The 25,864-nt window shown below is 40.6% G+C and overlaps 3 protein-coding genes across 5 annotated transcripts; 1 reads left to right on the top strand and 2 right to left on the bottom strand.

Moving 5' to 3' along the window:
• Positions 1–219: 219 nt before the first annotated feature.
• Positions 220–6,444, bottom strand: utp4 (UTP4 small subunit processome component). 2 transcript variants are annotated; one of them, XM_066713980.1, is made up of 17 exons: positions 6,320–6,444; positions 5,811–5,976; positions 5,189–5,377; positions 4,775–4,859; positions 4,590–4,679; positions 4,250–4,461; positions 3,947–4,118; positions 3,676–3,767; positions 3,246–3,342; positions 2,967–3,031; positions 2,687–2,809; positions 2,422–2,578; positions 2,213–2,322; positions 1,990–2,085; positions 1,486–1,671; positions 651–761; positions 220–434 (listed from the first exon to the last, which is right to left on the bottom strand). In XM_066713980.1, exons 2-17 carry the CDS (start codon positions 5,967–5,969, stop codon positions 318–320), a joined length of 2,061 nt encoding a protein of 686 aa, XP_066570077.1. In that variant the 5' UTR covers positions 5,970–5,976; positions 6,320–6,444; the 3' UTR covers positions 220–317. The 2 variants fall into 2 exon arrangements, with proteins under 2 accessions (XP_066570077.1, XP_066570078.1); XM_066713981.1 differs by having other exon boundaries at positions 2,213–2,319.
• A 6-nt stretch (positions 6,445–6,450) lies between these two features.
• chtf8 (CTF8, chromosome transmission fidelity factor 8 homolog (S. cerevisiae)) lies at positions 6,451–9,956 on the top strand. Of its 2 annotated transcripts, none has more exons than XM_066713986.1 (4): positions 6,451–6,538; positions 7,017–7,075; positions 7,554–7,665; positions 7,866–9,956. In XM_066713986.1, the coding sequence occupies exons 2-4, from the start codon at positions 7,053–7,055 to the stop codon at positions 8,097–8,099; spliced, it is 369 nt and encodes a 122-aa protein (XP_066570083.1). In that variant the 5' UTR covers positions 6,451–6,538; positions 7,017–7,052; the 3' UTR covers positions 8,100–9,956. The 2 variants fall into 2 exon arrangements, with proteins under 2 accessions (XP_066570083.1, XP_066570082.1); XM_066713985.1 differs by having other exon boundaries at positions 7,518–7,665.
• A 1,432-nt stretch (positions 9,957–11,388) lies between these two features.
• Positions 11,389–22,219, bottom strand: has3 (hyaluronan synthase 3). Its single transcript, XM_066713983.1, has 4 exons — positions 21,997–22,219; positions 19,550–20,161; positions 14,231–14,332; positions 11,389–13,914 (listed from the first exon to the last, which is right to left on the bottom strand). Exons 2-4 carry the CDS (start codon positions 20,159–20,161, stop codon positions 12,985–12,987), a joined length of 1,644 nt encoding a protein of 547 aa, XP_066570080.1. The 5' UTR covers positions 21,997–22,219; the 3' UTR covers positions 11,389–12,984.
• Between the last annotated feature and the right edge of the window lie 3,645 nt (positions 22,220–25,864).

Genomic DNA, 25,864 nt, shown 5'->3' with positions numbered 1-25,864 from the left:
TTTGTTAAAGCAGCTTTTGTAATGTCCATCACATACCCACCTCACTAACAACAACCAAGAATAAATTGTGGAATGAAGGGCCCCCCCGTGTGGCGATGTATGTGAAGTGCAGTGGGAAGGCAGTGCAACATGTGCCAAGACTACAGTTGCTCTGGTTCAAAAAACAGTTTTACAATTCCTTTCCAGTTAGTGTTATAATAATGATAAAATTCAAAAAGGTAGAGTAAATAACGCATTTATTTGTTTTGACACATTCATGTTTACAAAGCTGTGGGGAAAGGAGAGGTGAGAAACGCAGACACCAGCACGGCCTGTCCTTATGTCCCAAACTTCTTCTGTCTGATGGGGGGTGGCAGCTGTGTGCTAATGGCCACCAGAGGACGCTCTACCACCAACAGCCAATCGTCTTCAAGCAAACTCACATGAAGGAGTGGCTGCGGGACAAAGAAAAGGATCAATTTATGAGCAAAATCACTTAAAATAACTGGGTCCTGGTTGTGGTTTATTTGCTTAGACTTCACTACTGAAGAATTTGCTCCGACTGTTCTAAGACCTCGATGTCGACCTCACACTCCTACCACTGCCATGTTTCCTTCCCTCACATGAATTACAACACAATGTGCTGCGTCACACGGAGTCCCAACACTTACTTGAAATTTCTTGCAGATTTTGAAAGCATGGGTTTTGCTCTGCCGGACGTCTCCTGCGAGGCTCTTCAGAGTCAGCTGGTTGTAAAGCTGTGTCTTGTTGTCTGGCAGAGGCTGGAGAGAGCGGATAGAAACGGAGGTGGATTGAAGTGACAATAAAAGTGAAGTTTGGAACCACAGGCTTCTGAAATGTCACTGTCCCCCTTCTACTCAAAACGGCTCTTTTCAATGTGTAGTTTTTGCGTAAAATCACGGGGAAAAGGTTGCATTATCATACTGTGAGATTAATGTTTTTACCCCGATCACCCAAAGTATTTCTCAGTGATTAATTTCCATACACCCATCTGGTCACATTGTTAACAGGCAGGGGGGTGTGGAAAATAATCCCTTTGTTTGGCAGAAACTCGGAAGCTGAAAATGTAACTTCAATTGCTCAAATCAATCATTTTTAGCTGGTCCGATACCCATATCCCAATGAGTTGTCACAGCCCAAGTCCTAATAGTTTGCTACCCCTCCAGTCAGAGTAATAGTTACACCATAACACATAACTGAGATCATATGTATTAGATTCTACATTATATAGGTTGTGTATTGATTGAGACCTGGCACACACATTGAATATTATGATTTTAAAAAGAAAAAACTAAAACACAATGGCAAGCTTTAAGAAATTAATTATCCTGTAATGCCATTTAACTGGCATTTCCTGTAAATGCTGCCCTCTAGTGGCAGCTATAAAAGCTTTGGTAACCAAAAATGTGTTTGGTTAACGGGAAAGGAGCTGTGAAAAAGCACAATGCTCTTGTAAACACACAAACACACACACTGATGACTTACCTGGCTTTGGTCAATGATACAGAACATGTACATGTCATGGAGGATGAACTGGGAAGGGTTCCTGGGGTTAAAGGTGACATGTGTAATGGGCGTATCTCTCTCAATCCAGAGCCTGTGCAGCCCTTCTTTCTGTAGCTTCCTGCTCCAGTCGGTGTACTGCTTCTCTACTATACTGTACTCAAACATCTGCAAACAGAGAGATTAATCAATTGGACAGCCATTAAATAATCAAACCTCAGAAGACGTAGATGTTAAGAAGCCAAAAAGGAGAAAAAAAAAAAAAAGGACACAAAGATGATCAAAAGCTGTGCTAATACTTATTAAACTAGCGCATTAAAAACATTCAAAGAGGATAAAGCATCTGCACTGACATCTTAGCTTTGTAAAACATTTTAATAAACCCAGAATAATTGCCTAACCATTCTCAGTACAAATGAGGAAACGTTAAGAGAGCTGGACATTGAATAGATAATATAAAATCTATTAAAACGAACAGTGCTGTACCTGCTGATCTGCATGAACCACTACTAGATTATTTGTCTTGGGGTGTATGGCCATGGCGCTGGGCAGGGAGTTGTACAATGGGACTGTACAGTGGTACTGGAAACAAGGCAAAGCACGGCTGTTAGAGTAATATAGATTCACACACAACGATGCACATTTATTAAAAGATTCATTAAATGCTGTGTGAAGGACAGAATTACTGGGTCTACACTGTAATGATTACCTTCATCTTTTGTACGTTGTACACATGGATGTCACAGCCCTTGCTTGCCGTGGCCAACCACTTCCCATCTGCGCTCGCTGCCAGCAAGTGAATGGATTCAGTCAAACCTACTGAAACGAAACGCACAGAAGTTAGAGAACATCAACAGAGTCCCAGACTTCGAAGTCACAGACGAGTTACCCTTCAACTCAGTGAAAACAGAGACTTGCCTGTCTTTGGCTTGAATGTGTGCACATACTTGCACTCCGGTTGGGACACAGTGACCATGTGGACGGTCGCCGGCCCAGAGGCCACGAACAACCTGGAGGAATCGGCCGAGAAGTGAAGTTGGTGTGCCGAGCGCAAGACCTTCGGCAGCTTCGACACCTGAAACAGCAGCCGAGAGACGGGTAGAACGAGTGTTTAGAAGTCAAATTATTTCAAATCTTGACCCAGAGTCTGCAGAAGGGTACATTGAATAGTACTGCATCTCACCTTTGTAACACTGATGCTGCTGTTTTCTAGCTGTAGGTGATACACCCTGATGCTGGACACTGTGGCGTAAGCGATCCAGCTGCCACAAGGAGATAACGCACTGCAACAGATGTGGTCGTCACCCTAAAAACAGAGATTAAGACCCACTGTAGTCAACTATGCAAATCGACATGCAAATTCTCTGCAAATCACACAGCTTCTGAATGTCTTTTGTTTTTTTAAGAATATTCAGTTTTTTATGCTTGCGTGTAAAAAGTAATACATAAATAAATCACCGTACCTTCCTCTTCAGCTGCAGCAGTTTCTCTGGTTTTCTCATAATGGGCAAGCTGTCACCTGGCTTTCCTACAAAAATAAAAAATAATGTATACCTTTTATTATATAGTAGATTTAACATTATAATTTGAACAAGGTTAACCCATATGCTGATAGAGAACAAGCTCAAAATAATAAATGAATGACATATACACATGCATACAATCGGTTGCGGTCTTAAATTAGGAACTATTTTCTGTATTTTTTCTTTCCTGTACCTGGGAAGTCGGCCCGACTCACTTACCATTGGTGTCGGTGCCTCCCAGTCTCCACAGTTCCAGCTGGCCAGGAAACTGAAAGAGCAGCAGGCCACATTTCTGGGCACTGGACACCAGGCTCCGCTGCGGACAATAAAGAAACCCATTTCAGGAGCCACCTTCACAGCAGAGCAGCAGAAACTCCACAAACGCCTCCTTTCTGTTACATGCCGCACCTTGAAGTTTAAATTCCTGGTATCTGAAGACTGTACATGACAAATGATCTATGATCTCCAATCAGCTAAAGCAACATTGAGAACTCCTTTTCTCCAGTGTAGACTTCACACAGGAAACAAATTGCGTTTTATATTAATTTTGAATATGTATATGTGACGTGACTAAAGAAACCAGCATATTTCTAATGGCTCTTCAAGCTCTTGGACAGGAGAAATAGAGCAGGCTCCTGGCTGAACTTACGTGTGGGAAGTTGATTTTGCGGAGGGCGCTGTCATAGGACTTGATGTCATGTTTCTCTAGAAGGGGCCGGATCACAAGTTGAGTATCCATACCTGAGAGTTGAAAAGAGGGGAGATTGTCAGTGAAATCCGGGTGCCGTTAGGCCACAGTCCAACTTTCTATAATCTAGCAAACACTCCCAATGGAAGAGATTTAGCTTTTAGAAAATAGACAGGGATCAAAGCATCAGCAGCATCTTAAAGGTACGAGTCTTCACTAGAGAAACACTGACCTCCAGACACCAGCGCAGTTCCGATCTCAGCCACGGCCCGAACATCATGAGTGTGGTTCCTAAAGGTCTTAGTTCTGATCCACTCCTGTTCCCCGTGCCCGAGCGTCGGAGACAGGAACTGGAATTGTACTACTGTGCCTTCTGATGTCCCAACCACAATACTGCTCTCATCCTTACAGAAGCAAAGAAACACATACACCATTTTAATTTACTTATTTCCAAAGAAAAAGATTAATTTCAGCTTGTATGGTGTGAGACTTAAAATGTCAGTGGCCGAGTTCACAGGATAAAACACACCCTCACCTCTGATACAGACAATGTGAGCACATCCCATTTAGAAACCAGGTGGGTTTTGATCAGCGTCCCCATCCGAGCGTCCCACATCTGGACCTTGCCTGCGGAATCTGCACTGGCTATCGTGTGATCAGACAGGAAGCTCAGACTCCACACCACACAATCCTTATTACGCATACCAGAGACACTCCTGTCCACTAAAAACCTCTGAACTGCACGACCTGGAAACATAAAAAAATGAATATTAACAAACTGAGCTGCATGATTTGAAAATGAAGACAAAATCCAAACAATCCATTCAACCAAAGCAAGTGACAGGACTAAAATCGCTAACAGACACCAGGCTTACCCGATTTGACATCGAAAACTCTGATCACGTCTAAGGACCCGGCTGCAATCTGTGTACCAGACTTGTGCCAGGATACGGAGAGGATGCGATCTGAACGAAACATTGGAGGAGAAGGAAGGTTTAGTAAAGGAGTGAATTTATCCTGTAAAAGAAGGAACGCATAAACCTTTGTTGTGAACACCAACCTTTCTGTCGTTCAAAGTTTCTCTCAAACTGGATGCTTTCAGGCAGGACTTCAAACAACTTCAAAGAGCCATCCTCACATCCCATCTACAATCACGAAATAAACAAGAAAGCTAATCAAACCGTGCAGGAAAAAATAAAAATCAGATGCGATACCACTCAGATTGGGAATGAAACTATTTTAATTCTGGCAAAAAGCCCTGAGGCTGATGGGAGAAAATTGGGATAACCAAAATGCATCTTAATCAATATGACCAGTCACCCACACTGTGCTAGCCCCTGGTATGGCAATTTTTTCATACATATACTCTAATATATAGCACTCTCGCTGTTCACTAAAGAATTAAATGCCACTACTAATACAAACACAGGGAGATTGAAATAGCCATGTGCATTTATAACTCCGATTTACTCACTGCCAAATGTGATCCTTCAGCATTGCAAGCTACAGACCAGATGGGCCCTCCGAACGCATCTATGGAGTACTTGGGACGCAGGTTGATCAGGTCGTACTCTGTGATCTTGCCATTCAAGCCCACAGTGAAGAGCCGCTCTGCAACCCAGCAAATGGCTTCAACAGACCTGGACTCGTTCCCTGGGATAACCTATACAATCAAACAAATGCACAATGATGAGATTATTGCAGTCTGGCTATTGCATTTTGCTTACTCCTGCAATATACAGGTAGCCTTAAAAAGAGCAAAAGACAGTTAAAATCACACGCTTTGATTTATTTCAGCAGGATTATTTCAGTTAAAGTTCTTGCCTGGCGTGTTACTCTCATCAGTAATCACAGAGTGAGTAAAAAGTACAGTATGCATGTGTGTGTGTGAGGAAATATTTTGCAAAGGAAGTGACGTAAACCAAGCACTGAAATTAAAATACTAAGTAAAAGTGAATTCCATTTCAGAGTATGCCTGCAGTTTAAGAGAAACGTTAAGATTGATTTTAAACACTGATGCGATACAGTTTCGTGCAATGATGCGTTTTCTTTAAAGTCAGCTGCAGACCAGCATTAGCTTTTTAAGTTTATTTGACCTTTTCCTGGAAGTAGCTGTCAGAGAAGTTGAAGATTTCCACCGAGCCGTCCAGCCGGGCCAGGGCGAGCCTGTGTGTCCGGCTGTGAAACGCCATACAGCGGACTCCCGACGGCATGTAATCGAAGAAGCGCACACGATGCACTTTAAACTCGCCCATTGTCCGCCTGCAAAACAGTCAGACATCAAAACACACCCCGACAATAGTTAACTCGTTTTACCACAGTTACATTCACATAATGTAGCAGCACTGTGCGCCTAATCCCCGGTATAGTTTCATATACATACTTATAAAAAGGCAGAAAATATATATTAAAATAATACACATCAAACTGCACATTTTGTAACAATAAACTGTTGGTAATTATAACCCATAATGACGTTGGTCGTAAAGCACATTGTTTTCATCATTGTAAATCAAACACACATGGAGCGTAATGTTGCCAAGTTGTAACTCTGTACAGCCACTTGTTTAACTGTTTAGAACTTTCAAAAAACGAATAAACCTACTTTGAGCAATTTTCCTTTGCACTACTTCTTTATTTTCTCAGTTTTCGGACTTCCATAGCCCCGCAGTCCACAAACACGCCAGCCCGGTCCACACAGGAGCACCACGTTGGAGACCTCCGACCCGGATGTGGAAACGCTTGCGCCGGAAACACGTGATCCGAGAGCGCTGGCGGGAACTTTGATCAGCTGGCAGAGACGAGCGCGGCTGCGACGGAGAGGGTATGTGGAAACACAGTTGTGTATGTTTGTTTGTGTGTGTGTGTGGCTATTTATGCGTTTATCAATTATTACTTCACACGACAGGTAGATGTATTAGGTAGCTACTACTTTTTTTTTTTAGCAATTACTAGCCTACATTTAAATAGTAAAATGTACGCTGGACATGATATCAAATGTAAATACAGGTTGTGATGCATAACGAAGCAAGTTTGATGCTAAAAGTATGCTGCACAATCGATCCTACGTTCATGGTTATTGTATTTTTGTGCATGAAATCTTTACAATGGTTTGGCGAGTATACAAAGTGCCAAATGATGAACAGTAGGACATAACACATTGACGATTGTCTAGGTGAAATGTTTTATCGCGATCTTGTACCTGTACATTACGGGAGCCACTTTGTCTGCACGCCTTTTACATGCTACTGAAATGCAATATAATCGCAAAATACATGCTCACTGATCATGTGTCACTCCAGAAGGGGGTCGTGTAAGACTGGTCAGAAGCTGTGGAGATGGTTCAGATCCTCATCACAAGGTATGAGATGGGTCCTGCATTTTGCAATAGCATGAGTAGAATCATATCATAGGATGTGTATAATAATTGCAGGATTTGTGTCAAACATCACGACCTGTTCCCTCAAGATCCTGTAATGAATCAGCTGTGAGTTCATCCAGGAGAGATCCCTGGACGATGTCTGCCATCTGGTGGCTAGGCATTGCACACCTATGTAGATTCAACTAATGCATTATATTCTCAGTGCTGAACAGTTTTGTTGTTTAACTTTATTGGGCAGAGTTAAATGCACATGTTGTAATTCATAATGGGTCATAATAATAACTTTCCAACTCTAGATGTGTTTATGAGAAATCTGACCACATCACCTCCCATCAGAACAAATGACAACTCCAGTGTATGCAATCCCCCCCACTTTTCTGCTAAAATAATCCTATAGTAAAGATACTCTGTGGGATGTCAGTGATTGTGACAGGCCTGTCCTTGTGCTGTGTGACAGTCCTGGCAGCCCTGCCGAGTGGATGCTGATGGAGCTGCAGGGAGAGGTTGTGTCTCGTCAGAATATCGGACTGGCTGGAGGTCAAATGGGAGACCTGCATTACACTAAAGAGGTATGGAGAGGCTGTTGCTCTCTCAGTATTGCCCTTAGAAATCCATGTCTGCCTTTCCCAGCTTCAACAGTGTACCTTAGAGCTTGTAGATTTTCGATTTCAGAGACCTGGTAGTGGGCAGGAATACCTGACGTATCTAATAAAACCCTGCCTGTTGAGCTTCTGTCGTTTTCTCACCTCTGTTTCCTGTGTTGTAACAGGGGATTCCTGTGCTCCTAATCGGACACCACATATTGTACGGGAAGGTGGTGAAACTGGAGAAACCCTTTGCCGTTCTTGTGAAACACTCGGGCCTTCCAGAAGGGACTGAGGATGATATGGAGACGGGAGAGGAGAAGCCCACGTCATACCAGGTGTCGGCGCTCATCAAGAGAAAAATCATCTTCAAAACGCGGCCGAAGCCAATCATCACCAACGTGCCAAAGAAAGTGTAGCCCGCCTGGCCTGCACAGCGTGGATTGGGCTTTCCTGTAGCCTGGGCCTTTGTGTCCTGAAGTTTTGCCTCTGGTTCACAAGGATGCGTTTCTCCAGTTGATCTCCTTTTGAAAAGCAGTTTTTGATCAACTGAAAACTTGAGGCGTCTCATACATGGTCAGTCCCAGCCACGAGGGCCCTGCAGGCTTTGCTGTGTTTTACCTTCATATTGCATTAGGTCCCACAGACTTTGAAATAGGCGTTTACACTCATTCATTGTTGAAAATTGTTCTGTTAATTTACCTGAATATATAATAATTTAAATTTCCTAAAGTCTTAATTAAACCAACACCAGAAGTGGGAAAGGAAGTCCAAGTTAATTCCCTCTATTCATGGACCAGAGTACATTGTTATTTTTATTGCAGGATAAACCATTTGTATGGATTACAGCCTTGTGATCAGTATTTTAGTTTTATTGGCATTTCAGGACGATGATGAACTGCCATTCCCGAGGCTGTGACAAGGGGGTGGTAATGTACGGCACATTCATATCTTAGCTGCTGACGCTGTTAACACAGCTGACCTGGCAGTGCACTGGCTGCTGGCGTCTGGCTGATACTGTAGAGAGGGAGACGGGACACACAGGGGAAGAAGGTAGAATTTCCTTTATGTTCAAGATTTTGACAGTAACTGGCCAAATAAACACGGATTAATGGGACAGACAGGGTGTGCAGACAAGATTCATTGTCGTGGCCAAAGTTTCCAACAAAACAAACCGTTGAGGCAATTCAAAATAAATGTGTTCATTTGTGCCTTAACTTTGGAATTTGGGTTTTGTGACAAATTCAGTCTTCAATCCCAATTGAATTATGCATGACTGATATTGAAATACAAAGTTAATTTGGTTTTATGGCCAACAGTTGGAGAAATCGTCATACAGAGACATACTACGACGCAATAAGAAAACCGTGACGGATTCAAGTTCAGAGTTTTATTGAAAAACATTTTGCACGACTGTTCAGAAAGGCTGTTAAAAGGTCTCCAAAAATAAATACATAATTTGAAATAATATACATGTAAAACTTTTAGAAAGCCCTTTGCATATCTACACACAACCATACTTGTATATATGTGTATTTGTGTGTGTGTGTGTAATATATATATATATATATATATATACACACACACACACACGCACAAACACAAATGTATATAAATGTTAATATATTAACATTCCCAACAATACAAAGATACATATTTATCTTAAAATACACCTACATTTACTTATGTCAGTTAACTTATTTTGATGCATCTCGATCATTAAATACACAAATACTTTTAAAATATTTGAATAGAAAAATATATTTATTTACAACTTTTTCTTTTCACATTGTCCCTTATGTAAACCTATAACTTGTGCATCTGTGCTGGGGATTTTTGAAGGTTGTTTATCAACTAAAGTGTGTTTTGCCTGTATATAACTAAGCACCATAGCCAGTCTTGCCATTGGCATCCTGTTATTTTTGTGTACAAAAGTATTACTAAAGAGCATCTTTACTGAAGATAAAGCTAGTGACAAGAAAATGTATCAGTCACTACCTTTACGACAGCCCAGATTCACAGTTAAAAGGTTTGTAGTATAGTCTCACAAAAAAAGAGCAGAAATGTAATTAACATACCTTTGTCCAGAAATACATCTGAACCATTGCTTGTAGTTATTTAGTTGCTTTCTCTCATTCCTCATATAACCCTAACGGAAGGTACATTCTAGATTGACTATTCACTAATTCCTCTGCTATTCACTATATTATTGTGTAAATATTGCCATTGTGTATTTGTAAGTATTTTTAATATTAAACTGATTTTCAAAGACCAAAGTAGTCAATCATGTCCATGTTTTCAGGGAAAGTGGTTGATTTGTACTCTTCAATATCTACAATTGCAAAAAGGAAAGCCTTGATGTATCAATAAAGCATTAAAGAAAATAAATCTTTCAGAATACAATGAGTGACAGCTCTGACCATCAGTCTAACCAAGTGAAATGTCTTTCTGAACCATAACAGCATTTAATGTCAGATATAGCCACTTCTATGCAAACTGCAAATAGTTAACTACCTGAACCAGCTTCCATAACTGTACCAGGGGCTCTGTTTGAAATATTACAACAGATTGTCTTCACTTGCACACTTACAGTCTATACTCCTTGTTAATACCCTAACATTGAAGTGTTTATCCTTGCTAATGGTACAGGGAGACACAGCTGACTGAAAAGCAGGTCTAGACCACCTTTATGGATGATAATCCATCTGCAGTGCTCACACCATGAATCTAAAGCAGCAGTGGATTCAGGCTTAAACACACTGTAGTATTCAAGTTTCTGGACAAAATGGCCAAAGCCCTGAAAGAATGCGATAGTGGCAGCGGTTTCTCGGGTTGCTAGAGCGAGCGCCGCTTGGCAGCCTGGCAGTGTATCAGTAGATCTACAATCGACCCGACGTGAAAACCGAGCTACTGAAGAGAACAGTGTGCATGAAAGACTTAATTCACCAGCTTTTACCCCAACTGCCACTGAACTGCTTGAAAGAGGATTTTCTAAATTTAATTTTTTACTTCAGCTTCTCAGCTTCAATCAGAAACTTAAAAAAAAAGCTCTTTACAAATATTGTTGTTGCTCGTTTCACCCTGGGCTGGCTAATGTTATTTTCATGAAGCTGTGTTTAAAGAATGGTGTAGGTTTCTGAAGAATATAGCATCATACTTCCCCAGCTGAGGCCATTTTAGAAACTTAAATAACATTTTTCTTGCCACAGTAATCATTTCAACTCTGTTTTCAGCATGTGTTCTTGTACGGAGGGGTGTGGCACATCCAAGGAGCATCCCCGGCCTACACCAAAGAAGCGAGTGAGAATATGTTCAGGTTTTACCTTTGAAAGGATAGAGCTACATACGACTTAAAGTTAAAGAAAGTTAAAAGTAATAACACTTTTTTTTTTTAAACACAGCTTCGAGACAATGGATAGATACATTCGAAATACATGTAAAAAATGTAGAGCACATACCACTTTAATGTAATAGTGCCATAATATAAATTAAAACTGACTAATGCACTGTTGATGTCAGTAATGTTAAGTAATGATTTGAACAATGTAAGCGACTCATACATCGTTTGCACCTTCAAGATTCTGATAGTTACATGGTCACTTATTAGCCCAATTTGGTTCATAAGAAATGTTAAAGCACTATTTAATAAATACAAATAAAAGTTAGATTACACATTTTTAACTGACAATAAATGCAGAAAAATCTCATAAAGGCAAATGTTATTTTATTGCCAAATGCATATTTTTATTGACAGTTGTCATGCCTGCTCTAAAATTGCATTTTATAGTTGCATATGCTAAAAACTAAAGTGTAGCAGATATCTTTAAAAGTATATACAGTGGTAAAGATGTATAACTGTTAAGGCTGTCATGGATTCATCTGAGGTTTGAGATTTGTTTCTGTAGTTTTTGTGGTATAGCCAACAGCTTTAACCGTTATAAGTGAGAAGGATTTGTGATGTAGCAATTAGAAGTTGGCACACAATCCAAATGTGAAGATAATAAAAGGCAAAATAATAATTAATTGGATTTTAAGACCCCACTAATTTAACACAACACTTGTATAAAATTAAATTAAAAAATCACAATCTTTGGTTATTACATGTATTTAAATAAAATAAATTAAAAAAAAAAAACATGAAAAGTAAAAAGATTAAATCTTACAAAAATAAAAATAATAATTTGGCTTCACAGCCGCATTTCAAGTTGTTCGTAAAAAGGCTCAGTTATTGAGGTACTGAAAGATATCGGTTTTCAAAGATAAACAGAACAAGTGTCTAACAAAAACAGAACAATGCACTGCAACCCCTCTGAAAGACTCTTGAAATATGTGTTGCACAGCAAAGATGTCCTTGGTGGGGCTGAGTTGGGACAGTAGCTGGTATGCGTTTGTGACAGGAGCACTTGGGGACTGTGTCTTCAGACTGGTGACAACCCTGAGTAGAAACCAAGTCTGCTTGTTATTGCCCTAAGAATCTCCCTGTGTACCGATCATGCTCCCAGTACGTGAGGAGAACTCAATTCTGATCTTATTTATTGAGGCATATGATTTGTTATGAAGTATAGAATTAACCTGTACATGTTTTGTATGCTGTACTGTGTTTCCATTGTAAAAAACAAAACAAAAAAACATTAAAACACAGCGGATGGTGCTAATGTTTTCTTCTTTTGTTGGTTTAAAAAGTTTGTTGTTATTTTACTTTTATCTGGCACACAAAACACATTTTGACGGTAGTACATATTGGTTTTGTTCTTTCATTTAAAAATAAGATCATATTCATTCATTTCAGATTTGCCAATAAGAATGTCTCCTCCAGCTTGCCATAGCTGCTGGGACAGTGGCAACAACAGGAAAAATGTATTAGTGGTGTATTACTTTTGAGCAGGAGAAGTGCTCTCTCTTTTGAAATAAATAAACAGATTGTCTCCATAGTATTGAGTTCTAAAAGTGCACCTGTAATGTATTTGTGTTAGAGGCAACCTGATTTAGGCAGAATAATAAAGCTGATCTGATTCAACCATTACTTTTTCGCCTCTGATTTTACATCTGATTCAAGAATTCACATGAGCCCATGGCAAAACAGCTTTCCTTTGCCTTTCCTGTCCTGCACAATCAGCCCCAAACCACAGTTACTGCAGGAGCTCTTCCCACCTCAAATATATAGCACCTTTCTTTGCCAGCGAAGTGCCATGATACAGCCGCAAAAGACAGCAAAGGTATTACAAAACCTGCCCCTTTCACATGATGTGCTTTAGACTGAGTTTGGTTTTATGGACAGCGCGATTCGAATAGCACCAGTTGGTTTCACGCTTCGGCGTAGGGCAGGTGGTACTGCTCCTCCCTCTTGCTGCACCGTTTGGCCACGATGGCGAGGTACAGGACCAGGAGGATAATCCAATAGCAGCCGTAGAGGATGGCTCCTGCAATGAGGAAGGCGATCTCAGTCTCGTTGAAAGGGTCTTGAGTCTCGCAGTAGATGGTATAGGCCATGCCGCCCAAGAGGATGGAAAACCACACCGTGACGGGGATGAGGCCGATGAAGTTCACCACGACCTTCTTGCGGCCGGAGGTGCCCCAGCCGGCCTTGTTGATGGTGGCGATGGCAAACATCTTAGCGGGGAGGAGGCTGGACATGTAGAGGAGGGAGTAGAGAGACATGAAGATCATGACCACGTTGCCTCGCAGGAAGCAGGCGTATGTGGCCTTGATCATGCCCACCAGCTGCACAGTCAAAAGGAACAGCAGGATGTTCCAGATGCGGCCCCTGTAGAAGAGGTGGATGACGGTGGCGATAAGGAAGAAAGGGAAGAAGCCTGTGACCACCGACTCGTATGTCATCCACAGGTTGTGCTTGTGGAACCACAGGGCGTTGTAGAGCCACTCACGGAAGTAGGACTTGCTCCAGCGGGTCTGCTGGTTCAGCCAGCGCAGGTACTTGGTGGGCGTCTCGGTCTGGCACTTGGACCTGGCAGTGTATTTGGTCTTGTAGCCCAGGCTCAGGACCCGGTTGGTGAGGTGCCGGTCGTCCCCGAAGCTGCACTTGCTGCCCAGGAAGGTCTGGTTGTACCACTGCTCCAGGAACTGCTGCAGCAGGGAGTTGCGGTACATGCCCAGCGGCCCGCTGATGCACTGCACACAGCCGAAGTAAGACTGGCAGGCCCGCTCCACATTGAAGGCCATCCAGTACCGCACGCTGCTCAGGAAGGAGATCCACGAGTCGTACTTGTTCAGGATCTAGAAGGAACAGACAGGGAAGCATTTGGATGTGTTTCACAGATAACTGTTTGGAAAATTACTTGGGTCCACACATGCATATGTACAACTCTCCCCTGTTGTTAAATTGGTGTTTTTAATGTACAGTCTTTCTTTTTTGGAGTTTGGAATTATCAACAGATCTTGCTTCTCCAGTTTCACTAGTTTTCTTAATTCCACTGACTGACAGGATCCCTTTCAAAACTTTTGGCTCCAGATTAAAAACTGAACCCTTTATTTATTTATTTTGGAAAGCAGTCATCAACAGCTCACTGGACGTTTTTTTTTTTTTTTTTACCTGCACATCTCCTCCAACCCCCCCGACTTTTGGGTCCTCCTCCAGGATGTTCAGCATCTCTACAGTACAGGCTGGGTCCAGGACAGTGTCTGAATCACACACCTGTGCACAACACAAGGGGAAGAACACAACACCATTAACTCCAGCATTCAAACCCACTCACCTTTATAAACTAGTTCCCTCAAGCATGCGTTCCTTCCTACCCCTCCCTCTACCAGCAGTTTGCTTATCGCTTATAGGGATCAACATTTGGAAAGACAAACAGTGTCAGACCAGACTCGCCCTGTTTATGGAGATGACACGGCCTCAGGGAGCTGCAGTGATTTTGTTCACCCTCTCATTGAATATTATATCTCAATTTCACACACGTAGGGAAGAACTCCAAGTCTGATCACGTTACTGATTGTATTACTAACACTAAACATACTGAGATACAGGGAGTGTGCTCAGACTGCAGCAGATGACTCTACAGCGAGGTGCTCTTTGGAAGGATCCGGGACATGGAACATCAGAGAAAAGAAAAGGGTATGGCAGGAAGGTAGAGCCTTGGGGAGGAAAATGACTTGCGTCTGTCAACAAGCCCTGAATGGAAATGGACAGGATATTCTCTGATAAATACTTCGCTAGTTTACCCCGTGATGGACTGTTTACAGACGTGTCTTTGTGAATGCTTGTGAAACATATGCTGTCACTGCCTTTCTGTGGCTTACTAACCACACGCACTGTACGCACTGTACCTCCCAAGAGTCTTAGTGCCTTGATAAATGGTGATGGCACGCCACTAATTCAAAGGAGACCCTGAAACAGGCAGCAGTGAGAGGGCCCCAGCATAAAAACGAACACATGACAACAGGATCAAGCCATGAGCCGTGACAGTTTCGGCTCAAAAACACACTGGGGCAGGTCACAGAAACGCGTGCCAACTCCTTGATCCATGTTCCTTCTCTGGGAATTCACCAACCGAAACTTGCCTGAAACCACAGAAGCACCGATTTGAATGTACAATATAAACAGCCTATTACTCTAACTTCAACAATTAGTTTGACCTTTTGTGAACTTCCTAACTGACAATCTCACAAAATGCAGTGTTAATACAAAGGTATCAAGTCTTCTACATTTAAATGCATTCTACAGCCATGGCTTGGAGCAGAACAAAGATATTTAGTCCGTGTATAATCCTGTCACTTCTGAAAACAAATCTTCATGGACCATTTAAGAATAAAAGGATTTTTGGATTCTATTATGCACAACATTGAATCTTTTTTATTTTCCTTCTCATGTCATTTTTACATGGGGTAGGACAGAGCAAGTCAAAGAGCAACCTCTTATAATTCTACCCTGCTTGGGAAGTCACCTCACAAGCTCATCCCTTCAAACGGGTGTTTTGCATTAAATACAGACATAAACAGCAATCACTTGATCCAGGGATGTCCGTTTCTCTCCAAAGGGGATTTCAAAAAGGCAAGCAGTTCATCCGAGTCGGGAGTTTAATCTCCGCTCTACCAAAGAAATGGGCGGCGGGATTTTGCCCTTGTTTGCCGGCCTCACAGGTGCTGTGCAGCTGTTGATATGGGCTAACCTCAGTACTGCCACTCAATTACAGCTCTTAACCTAGAAGTATATTATTAATCCTGTTATTATGCCTTTTCCACCTGCTGAGAAAATGCTCGGCAGAGAAGATTGAGGGTGTGTGTGTGTTGTGTACGTCTGGGAAACAGCACAAAAAGGGTTTAGCACGGGAATGTTTCGGGGCCATGCTTCCTTTCCCACTCGCTATCCGAGGACCTCAGGGGATCTTAAGCATCAAACAGACATCAGATAATGAATGAAGACAATTTAAATTACATTTCACTGAGTTTGTACATGCAATTCTATCTATATGCCAAACACGATTGTGATTGTTAAACCACATAAGTTGCATACGTCTATTAGATAACAATCACCAATTACTAACAGTGATCTCACATTGTTAGTTTCCCTGCAACATATTTGAATAAGCACACTTGTATGTAGGTTATAGTTCATGACTTTTTAGTTATTCTATTGTAGTGACTATGGATCCTTCAATATGTATTGTTTTAAAGAACTCTGTGTCCAAGTGTTTTGCATCCTTTATAGATAATTCTGGGTTGAAGCAAATCTTTTGACTCTTGCTGTATTTAAAATTTCATAAAGATACACACTAAAGGAAGAGACAAATAAAGGGCTAATAGTAAATCTTGGCACCTGCACAAATGAAACAGGATCGAATTGAATTGAAACAGGAGGCAGGATCGAATTGAACTTTTATCCAAGTGCCAGAGCAGGAAGAGATGTAATCCTATATCTATTCTCAATCTTAATCTTAATCAAAATGCAGAAAAGCTCCCCAGGAATGATGCATCACATTTATTTAAACAGAATGAAACTTATTTACAGTATACACTAGTCGACATGCCAAGCAAACACTGGCCTTTTTGTATATCAAAAGCATGATCCAGCAAATCAGTGCAATAATACACCATCAGAACTGAGAAAGAGAGCCACTGTGGCTTCCAGGCAGTATTGTCTAACTGCTTTGGTCTTATCAAGATCTATGGTAATAAACTCAGTCGAAGTCTTGCACATTTCAACAGGTTGCAATAAGGCTGCATTGAAGGTCTGTGAGGAGCTGACAGCACATAGGGGTTTGCATATGTACAGGTGTACGTCCTTGTACGGGTGAATTGTACGACCTGAGCTATACTCACACAGGTGCAAACTCTAGTAGACAATTTTGATGATCATCTATTGCTAATTCCATACAAATACAATTCCTCACAAAATTTAATTGATTTTGTTTTTTCATAAATCATCTGTACATGTACTGTTATTAGGTCATAATAAGGGCACATGAGAAGGGACTCTGTAATAATGTGATTTTTGTTAAATTATGGTAAAAATGAATTTTTGCAGTTTTATGCTGAATTTCAGTTTTTCCTGTAATTGGTCACTAGAGGGCATCAGTTGGCCACGCTTACATCTCACTGCAGTATAATCAATCAACGTAGAAATAAAAGGAATCTTGGTAATCAGTTTTAATTAACAAATTAATCTACAGTATTGCTAGAAAAACAACAATATTGTCTCTCCTGATTAAAACCGGGTCCTGCATTCCCTGACCATATGAAAATAACTCAAATTGGAATTGTTTGCCCTTAAACTTAGTAACAATTTAACCTATTTCAATCAGGAAGTAAAAACGTGCTCTTATAAACATGGACATAAGTTTTCTGATAACCTTACAGCCAAAACATGATAGTTTATGGAGAGAACAGAATATATACTGTTAGAATAAATTAGTGTGACATCCAGTCTGGAGCATCTGTTTGACATCTGCAGAGGAAAATCTGGAGTGTCGCTGCGTTTATGACTTAATTAAATAGACTGATTTATTGCAAGTTTAATGCTACCTTCAGTTATCGTAAAAACACAAATGTGGGCTAAGTATGTTGTGTTTGTTTGTTTGTTTGCTGTGAATGAAAACAGAGAAACCATTGATGCATAGTAGTGATTATATTGATGGATAAACTCAATAGGTTGTGGCAGTTTATTTCTCGAGAGTTCACAAACGCACACAGAAAAAGTCAAAACCCGAATGTTATCAGGGGCAGAATTCGGCTGGCAGTGTTTACCTCCCTGTGTCAGGAGTTCATTCAAAAAAAATCTTCTGAATGGACATTTCTGAGGGGAAGGAATGGTTTAAGGATTTTCTAATCGTGCCAATCCCATCCAAGAAAAGTATGAATATAAAGCTGGAAGGGAGCCAGGGTGGAAAGGCAGCCAAGAATACAGTGCACAATGTAGGGTGTGAGAACAGGAGTGGACCTGAAATATGACACACACTACACACTGTGTTCCACGAGGATTTGGAAAGGTAAACCTTTTGATGTATTTGTGCAGTATACACACAAAGGCCATGTATTTTATCATGACAGGTCCAAATATACTTGAAACATTGTAGATTTCCAATAAGTCAATATAATATCCCATTGGATTCCATATTCTGTTATTTTATATTAGTTTTTTAAGTATGACTGTTTAAAAATTTAAAGTAGTAGCACAAGTAGCAGTAGTAATATTACATATGTTTAATTATGGACTGCTTTTTAAAATTTCCTCTCTGTGTGTGAGATATAAGAGATATTTCCTCAGTTCCTTTTATATACATAATTCATCCCACAGACTGTAATACTGTCAATCTCATTTGTACCGAATTATTAAACGCAGTTTGTAATCCTCAGTGTTACCGGAAAAGTACAATACAATGCAAAAACATGTTCCCACTAGCCTTACAATACATTTCATCCACTCCCTACACAAAAAGCCAGGCCATAGTGATAAATATTGTGTTATATGTATTGTGGTACTTTTCACTACCAGCCCAAGGTGTTTTTTTTTTTTTTTTTTCCCACTCTGAAAACAATATCTGGTGCCATCCCTAACCTCCAGCAAAGACGCAATCAGACTATTCAAGGCCCTTTCTGAATTATGAAGCCACCTGCATTGACATCAATCCAACAGAAACACACTCCCCCAACCCGGCATCTTTTAGATTTTCTGCTGGTTAGGCATGAGACCGGCAGCACAGTAAAGGTGCGCCAAAATTGCTAAATCTCTTATGAGTTTACTCTTAATTCATAAATAGTCAAAAACACGAAAATCAACCACACACCATTCTTATGGCTGCCTCGGATCAGATATTTTTTTGTCGAATGCAAACAGAAACTTAAGCCAAAGAGAATACTTAGTCTGCTTCAAAATTGAACACTTACACACACATGCATTTAAAAAGACTAACTAGACAAATGTGGATTAACTCATCAGAGGTAAAAGTAGCTAAATATAGGCAAACAGCTCTCTCAGGCTATTTACTTTTGTAGTGTGTGGATATGTAAGTGATCTGGGTATATAATTCAAGACTACAACAGCACAGTTTTTCTAAAGCAGATGAAAAGTGTAATTGCATCTAATGACCTCTAATAGCCCCTAATTGTGCAGTCACACAGTAACCAGCCTACAGGGACTTGCTGACTGGCAGGACTGAGCCAAACACAGGTCAGTCTCTGGAAACTACTGAAACAGGCCTGGACTCCCATTATTATATGTTGTGGGATACTTTTTACACTATCTAGATGTCTCCTAAATCTCTTCAGTCCTGTCCGTATTGAAGAACACCAACTGATAGGACTGCATCAACATCAGCTTAAACTGCATTCAAATTCGAGAAAGACAAAATCACTGTCCGCGGATCATAAACAATGTTAACAGACCTCCTCCCTGCGGTGTTCCTTCACTCACCTGCATGTAATCCACACTCTCTCCCAGGGCTTTGAAGGCTGTGTACATGACTTCTCTCTTGCCTCCCCACTTCTGCATGATGCAGGAGTAGCGGCAGCCCCTGACCACCTCCGTCACGTGCCTGGCGCCTTCCTTCCCAGTGCCCTGCATCTCCTCTCCGTGGTAGTTGCCCTTCCACACGTAGGTGCCCGTCTGCTCGGCGCCCATCACCTCGTTGAAGATGTCCATCATGTAGGCATCGTCTGGCTTGTTCCCGTCCACAACCATCACCACCTTGAGGTTGGGGAAGGCGATCCTCTTGACCGAGCGCAGGCACTTCTTCAGGTAGTCCGGGTCCTCCTGGTAGGCGGCGATGCACAGCGCCACTGATCGGCTCAGGCTCTCTGGCCCAGCTTCTATTCTCATCTTCCGGTGCTCCAGGAAGGCGAACAGGCTCTGGAAGAAGAGGTGTAAGGCCAGGATGGCGCCATACAGGCCGAAGGAGAGGTAGTGCTGTTCGGTGTGGATGAACTGGTAGCCAGTGACATAGGCCGTCAGGATACCCAGGAGCACAGCAAGAGCAAAGAGGGTGGTGCCGATGACCCTCAACACAGTGGAACATCTGGTTGACATCTGCAGAGGGAATCACAACCATCAACAATGCCTTGATTTGTAAAGGTGGCTGATCATTGTCAGTTACAATACTGATCATTATTTTAATCCCCTCGAATGACCCTTCCACTTTTGTTTTTCCCATTCATGTCTTTGTGGAAGTGTCAAGCTTCCCATGCATTCAGTTACATGTAAAGAAGGCTTTGTCCTGAAAAGCTCATGGCGACAAGATTAATTCTGGCAGGTTGTAACATGGTTTGTAATGTAAACCTTTGTGTCTTTTAAAAGGCCTAGCTTTTCAAAGAGTTGTGTTTAGAAGCAAGGTCCTTCTGGGCTGAGCACTGTAATTACGGGTTTCTCTTGCTTACATGGTACCTTCTTCCCTTTCTCAAGCATGGGAGAATGCTCTTTTTCTGCTCTATGGTTCTGTATTTCTACCTGCAAGCTGATTTCTGCCTTTTTCGCCTCCTTGGAGCGCTAGGCTTTTCTCCTCAGGTATGGTTTTGGCCAGGTTAATGATTTTAATTAAAGGCCAGAATGACTTGGCTCCCAGAAAAGTAGGGGGTGGGGGGGAGAGTGCTGAAACAATCTCAGTCTTTCATTCATTAAATTACCTCCCAAAGAAGCAGAATAAAGAAGGGCTTCATTCAGAGTAATAATATTATAACAGAGATTTGGAGCAGGGAGAAAAAAACAGCACCAAAAAAAAAAAAAAAGATTTAAAGGCATCACATACATTAAATCTATACCATGCATGTATAACATTAGACAAAATAAAGTTAACCTTTCATATCAGTAGAACATTGTGGAAATTGCTTGATTATAGTGTCTTCCCAAGTTAGAATCTCTAGTCTGGTTACATTAAAGCAATTGGTTCTTTGTGCCCCCCATATTATGCCAACACCCTGGCACCACGGGACGTTGACGATGTCTTGCACTCAGGCTACACTTGGGAACCGACATGCAGAGCTGGTATCTGTTTTTTCTCCTCAGACACAGGCCACAGAATTCCCCACGGTGGGATTATCATTACCAACCAGCAAGATTTTACTCAAGAGCTCCTCAGATTTGAATGGATTCACTGGGTGAACAGCGGATCCAATAAAGAAGCCAAATTGTAGGACACTCATTCCCACACAGGGGAGTTACATAAAGAAGTGACTGCTCTATTCAAATTAGGGAGAAAAAAATCCATTACAATATGAGCAACTTGCTTTGCCCTTCAATGCATCTGCATTTTCTAGCAGAACATAAAATACACAATATCCACACATAGACTAACATACTAACACTCTCAGATACTCTCAAACAAACATTCCCTGGCACACAGGCAAACTCCTTCACAGCACATTAAAGGGACGGTATTTTAACCTCTGGAAGTGTACTTTTTATGCTTTACTGTTGCATTCGACTTCCATTCTGGATAACAGCTAGTTTAAAAGCCTAGGCAGCACTAAGGTTTTTATATTGACTTAATTCGTAGGACCTATAAAATGGATCTCCGCTATAGATCACATGAACTGTTAAAGACCTTTCTACTGTCTTTTAATTTTCGATTTTCATAATAGAAACGCCAAATAAAATTAATACAAATTCTCCAAAATTATATCACAGGTTAAAAGCAGCACCAGACCTAGACATTGACACCACTGTTTTAAATCTGAGAAGTGAATGAGTGAAAACACTAAGAATTAAAATTGAAGCATAAACGTCCCCCCCTTATATACGTGGAATGCACGTCTGTTTAAGTACGTGCCAGTCAGAAACATACCAAGGAAAAAAACAAAAGTCACACAACAGCATTATACAGAAGACAAGCAGTGTAATTAAACTAATGAAAACACAGGAGTACTCACAGTGGTGACTGGGAGACAGGAGGCTTTATCCCATTGGCAGAAAGACAAACTCTGTACTCTCAGGTGTAATTAGGCTCCAGTTGTGTGGGGCTGCGGAGATTGAATGAGCTGGAAGGCACTGGGAAAGTTTGCTTTTAACCTCCTCCCCTGGTGATGTGACAGTGGGAGGTGTGGGAATAGGTGAGTTAGACAGAAGGAGGAACCAGATGCGAGAAAACTACAGCAAATGTAGAAATACGTTTAAAGGATTGTTTTTATTTTAACCAATTGGTTATTTACCTTAGCAGTAGACTGTACTGATTAAACAAATTCGGTAATGCTTGGAGGATGTTATGCTTACAGTCTTTTCTCTGAAAATCATGGACTTATACATTTAAATAATAATTTATTAAAAAAATAAATAATGAAAGGTTATATTAAGACTATTTTTTGCAATAGATAGAAGCAATTTAATAACATTAATAATAACAATAAATTGTTCTTATTATATATATGAAAATGCATTGAAAATGTAATTCCTCTGTATGTACCTACCTGGCTCGCTATTGCGCTACCATCAGAAAAGAGACAGAAGACTCATGACAGGTCAAATAAGGGTACTTACACATTATATTTGAAATCATTAGAGGTTTGCTGTTGAGCCCACTGGAGATTTTAAAGTCTAAAATATCAATGGTTGGAAAGCTATGATGATAAGAGAGAATCTTATTGATAAAGAAGGGGGAAAATGTACAACACTGTATCCAAGTTAAGGAGTGAATGGGCTACTCAAGAGTAATAGAAGGATATTTTAAGCCATCTCTGCTAATTGTGCATATAAATCAGCTTAATCAACTGTTTCATATTTATGTATTGTAAAATACAGACATTGATGATGATTAAGCTGATAGGTTTGCGTAAGTAGTACAATTAGATTTAGAGGTGCAAGTTCAAAGGGTATTTCTGTGACTTTTTTTTAAAGCTGCTGGTTTTATAGTAATTGTATATATGAATGTGAAAATGTGTAGTAATAATTAATACATTCATTTTGATATAATGTAGATTTAATTTGAAGATACTTGTTAAAACAGTTTGCTAGTTTTATAGTTACCACAGGCAAATTCTGCTACAACAGTTTGTGCATTAAAGAAGAAGTTCATTGTGTGTATTTAAATTAAATACAAATCATTTAAATTTCACAACACTATCATACAAGTAATTTGATCAATTCAGTTTGACCTGTTTCTGAAAATGTATTGAAAACATTCTAGTTATTCAGTATATACCAATGAAACAATGTGCAAAATTCTGAATTTAGATTTAACTTCAAAATGTAACATTGTATAATAATTAAATTTAAATCATAAAAGACAAACTGAAAAAAAAAAAACAGATGAGATGAGGACCTAATTTGCCTCAGTTGTATGCTATATATAGGTCTATATATGAGGAGGTAAATTAAGGTCAGTAGGAAAGCTGAAAGGAAGCACAGTTTTGGTTTAAATTGGATCAAATCCTAAAATAGGATCCTCAGCCACTCCGTTGCTGTTTTTATGCATGTTTTTCTTATTGTAACCACTAGAGGGATCTCTGCTGTGAGGCGACAGTCACAACCATCGGACTACACATCAACTGGAAATATAGATAATACATCTATCTTTTAGCCTTGCTAAGTATCCACTGCTGGATAAAGGCCTCCACAAGATTTTTCCATTTGCTTCGAAGTACAGCTCAAAACTTCCTATTTTATCTTTGCACCTTCTGTGTGGTCTTTTTTAAACTGTTGGTATGCATTATATAACTCCATTTGTCCATCTTTGGTTTGTTCCTGTTCCAATGTGTCAGGCCCATTACCATGTTAATATTTTGTTGTTTGTAGTTTCATTTTTGCATTCACCAGGATTCAGAGCACTTTTGTCTTCAGACTGTTTCTTCCAAATGCACTCCACCCCATTTTTACTATTTGTTCTTTCTTGTAAGATCTCCTATCTGTGATTTGCTGAAAATTAATTACTACAAATCAGGCTTACAAAACTATACCAATTACTTTAAAACTCTGTGATAAAATTATATTTGACTAAAGGAGGGAACATTTAAATAAAACTAAGCGCTGATTATAATCCAAGCAAGCTATATCCCACTCGTGCAGTGACAGGGAATCCCCCTCTTTAACAACAAGTACAAATCCAGGAGTCTTGGGATTAGACGAAATACCAAGCCATATTTCTCAGGTACAAAGTGAAGAACTTGTTCAGCACAGTGACAATTTTGCAGCTAAAGTTATGAGAATCTTTGTCTTAGAAGTCAACCATCTGAAGTGACAGGAAAATATCCAAAAGCATGCTGACATACTGACAACACAATGCTTTAGTAAATAACAGTAGCACCTACACTGAACCAGTCACCCAATCAAGTGATACATACACAAGTGCAATGATTTTTTTCTTTGTTACACATTGCAGAAAATGGGATGAAAGCCTACTTGTATGCTAGATATAATCAGAATGAAAAAACTAAAATGCTTCATCATAAATTTCAAAAGTTTTCATAAATTTTACAATTTGTAAATATTATTATTATTATAATATCCAAAAACTAAAATATATATCTATTTAATGCTACAACTTGGCTGTTTCACCTCACTGGAATTTAACAGACACATTTTAATCCAAACTGCAGTCCTTTAAACAAAAATCCTCTCCCACCACCGCCTGGCACAACTGTTTTCAGATGCATTAGAAACACTTGCAAACTTGGGCTCACTATCAAAGAATCAGAAACAGCTGAAAAAGTGCTCTTCATCTCACATCCCAGCACATCCACACCTCCCCTCAATTACGACTCCACACACTGGTCAGTAACGCCCTGACAGAGGTCCGAGGGCAGGTTTTGTGAATCAGCTCTTACCTTGCGAACATGAGAGGACGCCTCCAGCCTGTCCCCACACCACGATCCCCTTTGGCTTCGCAGGGGTGCCGTCGCTGCTTCAATTTACTCTTGTTCAGCTCACACAAATCTCCTTGTTTCATGGGGTAGCAGTGTTTGCCAGTCAGACTACATTTTTCTTGTCTTTTTTCTCCTCTTTTTTTTCCAAAGTCTTTTCATTCAGATCCCCCCTTCTCCAAATCCAGCCCCGTACCACAGCGCTAGGGAAGAGCTAGCCCCAGGGCATTGACATAATATGGCAAGCCGAGATTACAACAGGGAGAAGAGCTGAACTAAAACACACATGAATATAAATAAATAAGCAGTGGGATCCTCGATGAAGCATCCCAGCCGGTGATCCGTCCTTCTGAAGCATCTTGAGTGAGCGAAAGCAACGAAGGAACATCGAGAGAGGGACTGAGGGAAGAGAAGACTTTATTTTAAGTGCTGGCTTTTACTGCTGCAGCATCTCACTGCATCCGTCTTGCAGCAGGAGGAAAAAGAGAGAGAGAGAGAATCTCATTTACACAAGCACCTAAACACAATGCTCCCTAATCTACTCCAAGTATCTGAATGCATCCTTTTTGATTCGATTTATTAAAACAGGAGCTCCTTGCTTGCAGACCTTAAGGCACTGGTGCTGAAGAAGAGAAGGAAAGAGAGAAAGAGACTGCAACTGTCATTATTATTATTCCTACTGCAGTCTCAAACCCTTTGTCAAAAGTTTCACACGGCTCCTTCTCTTGCATATTTCCTCCGATCTCAATAAATCCAGTGGCAGAATAAAAACCAAGTGTCTAAGCATCTCCCCTCCTGTCCCTGCTTTCTCTTTTCCCTCCGCTCAGCAGAAAGCAATGGAGCCTGCTGCCTGGGCTCCTGCTACCACACAGAAACTGCAGCACATGGCAGAATGGTAATTAAAGTAATAGCTCTATCCCAGGCAGACGGAGAATCAGTGAATCTT

This window comes from Amia ocellicauda, chromosome 9 (genome assembly GCF_036373705.1).
Source record: "Amia ocellicauda isolate fAmiCal2 chromosome 9, fAmiCal2.hap1, whole genome shotgun sequence".
Taxonomy (NCBI): Eukaryota; Metazoa; Chordata; class Actinopteri; order Amiiformes; family Amiidae; genus Amia; species Amia ocellicauda.
Note: the sequence above shows the minus strand (reverse complement) of the source record. Positions and strands in the feature narration are given on the sequence as shown.

Excerpts from the sequence above, each read along its gene's own strand:
- utp4 (XM_066713980.1), bottom strand. The coding sequence starts at position 5,969 with ATGGGCGAGTTTAAAGTGCATCGTGTGCGCTTCTTCGATTACATGCCG. Across the intron at positions 4,860-5,188 it reads CTGAAGGATCACATTTGGCA|ATGGGATGTGAGGATGGCTC; the intron begins GTGAGTAAATCG and ends TCGTGATTGTAG. Across the intron at positions 4,680-4,774 it reads AAACTTTGAACGACAGAAAG|ATCGCATCCTCTCCGTATCC; the intron begins GTTGGTGTTCAC and ends TGTTTCGTTCAG.
- chtf8 (XM_066713985.1), top strand. The coding sequence starts at position 7,053 with ATGGTTCAGATCCTCATCACAAG. Across the intron at positions 7,076-7,517 it reads GTTCAGATCCTCATCACAAG|TGATTGTGACAGGCCTGTCC; the intron begins GTATGAGATGGG and ends GTGGGATGTCAG. Across the intron at positions 7,666-7,865 it reads ACCTGCATTACACTAAAGAG|GGGATTCCTGTGCTCCTAAT; the intron begins GTATGGAGAGGC and ends GTGTTGTAACAG.
- has3 (XM_066713983.1), bottom strand. The coding sequence starts at position 20,161 with ATGTCAACCAGATGTTCCACTGTGTTGAGGGTCATCGGCACCACCCTC. Across the intron at positions 14,333-19,549 it reads AGAGTGTGGATTACATGCAG|GTGTGTGATTCAGACACTGT; the intron begins GTGAGTGAAGGA and ends TGTTGTGCACAG. Across the intron at positions 13,915-14,230 it reads GGGTTGGAGGAGATGTGCAG|ATCCTGAACAAGTACGACTC; the intron begins GTAAAAAAAAAA and ends TGTTCCTTCTAG.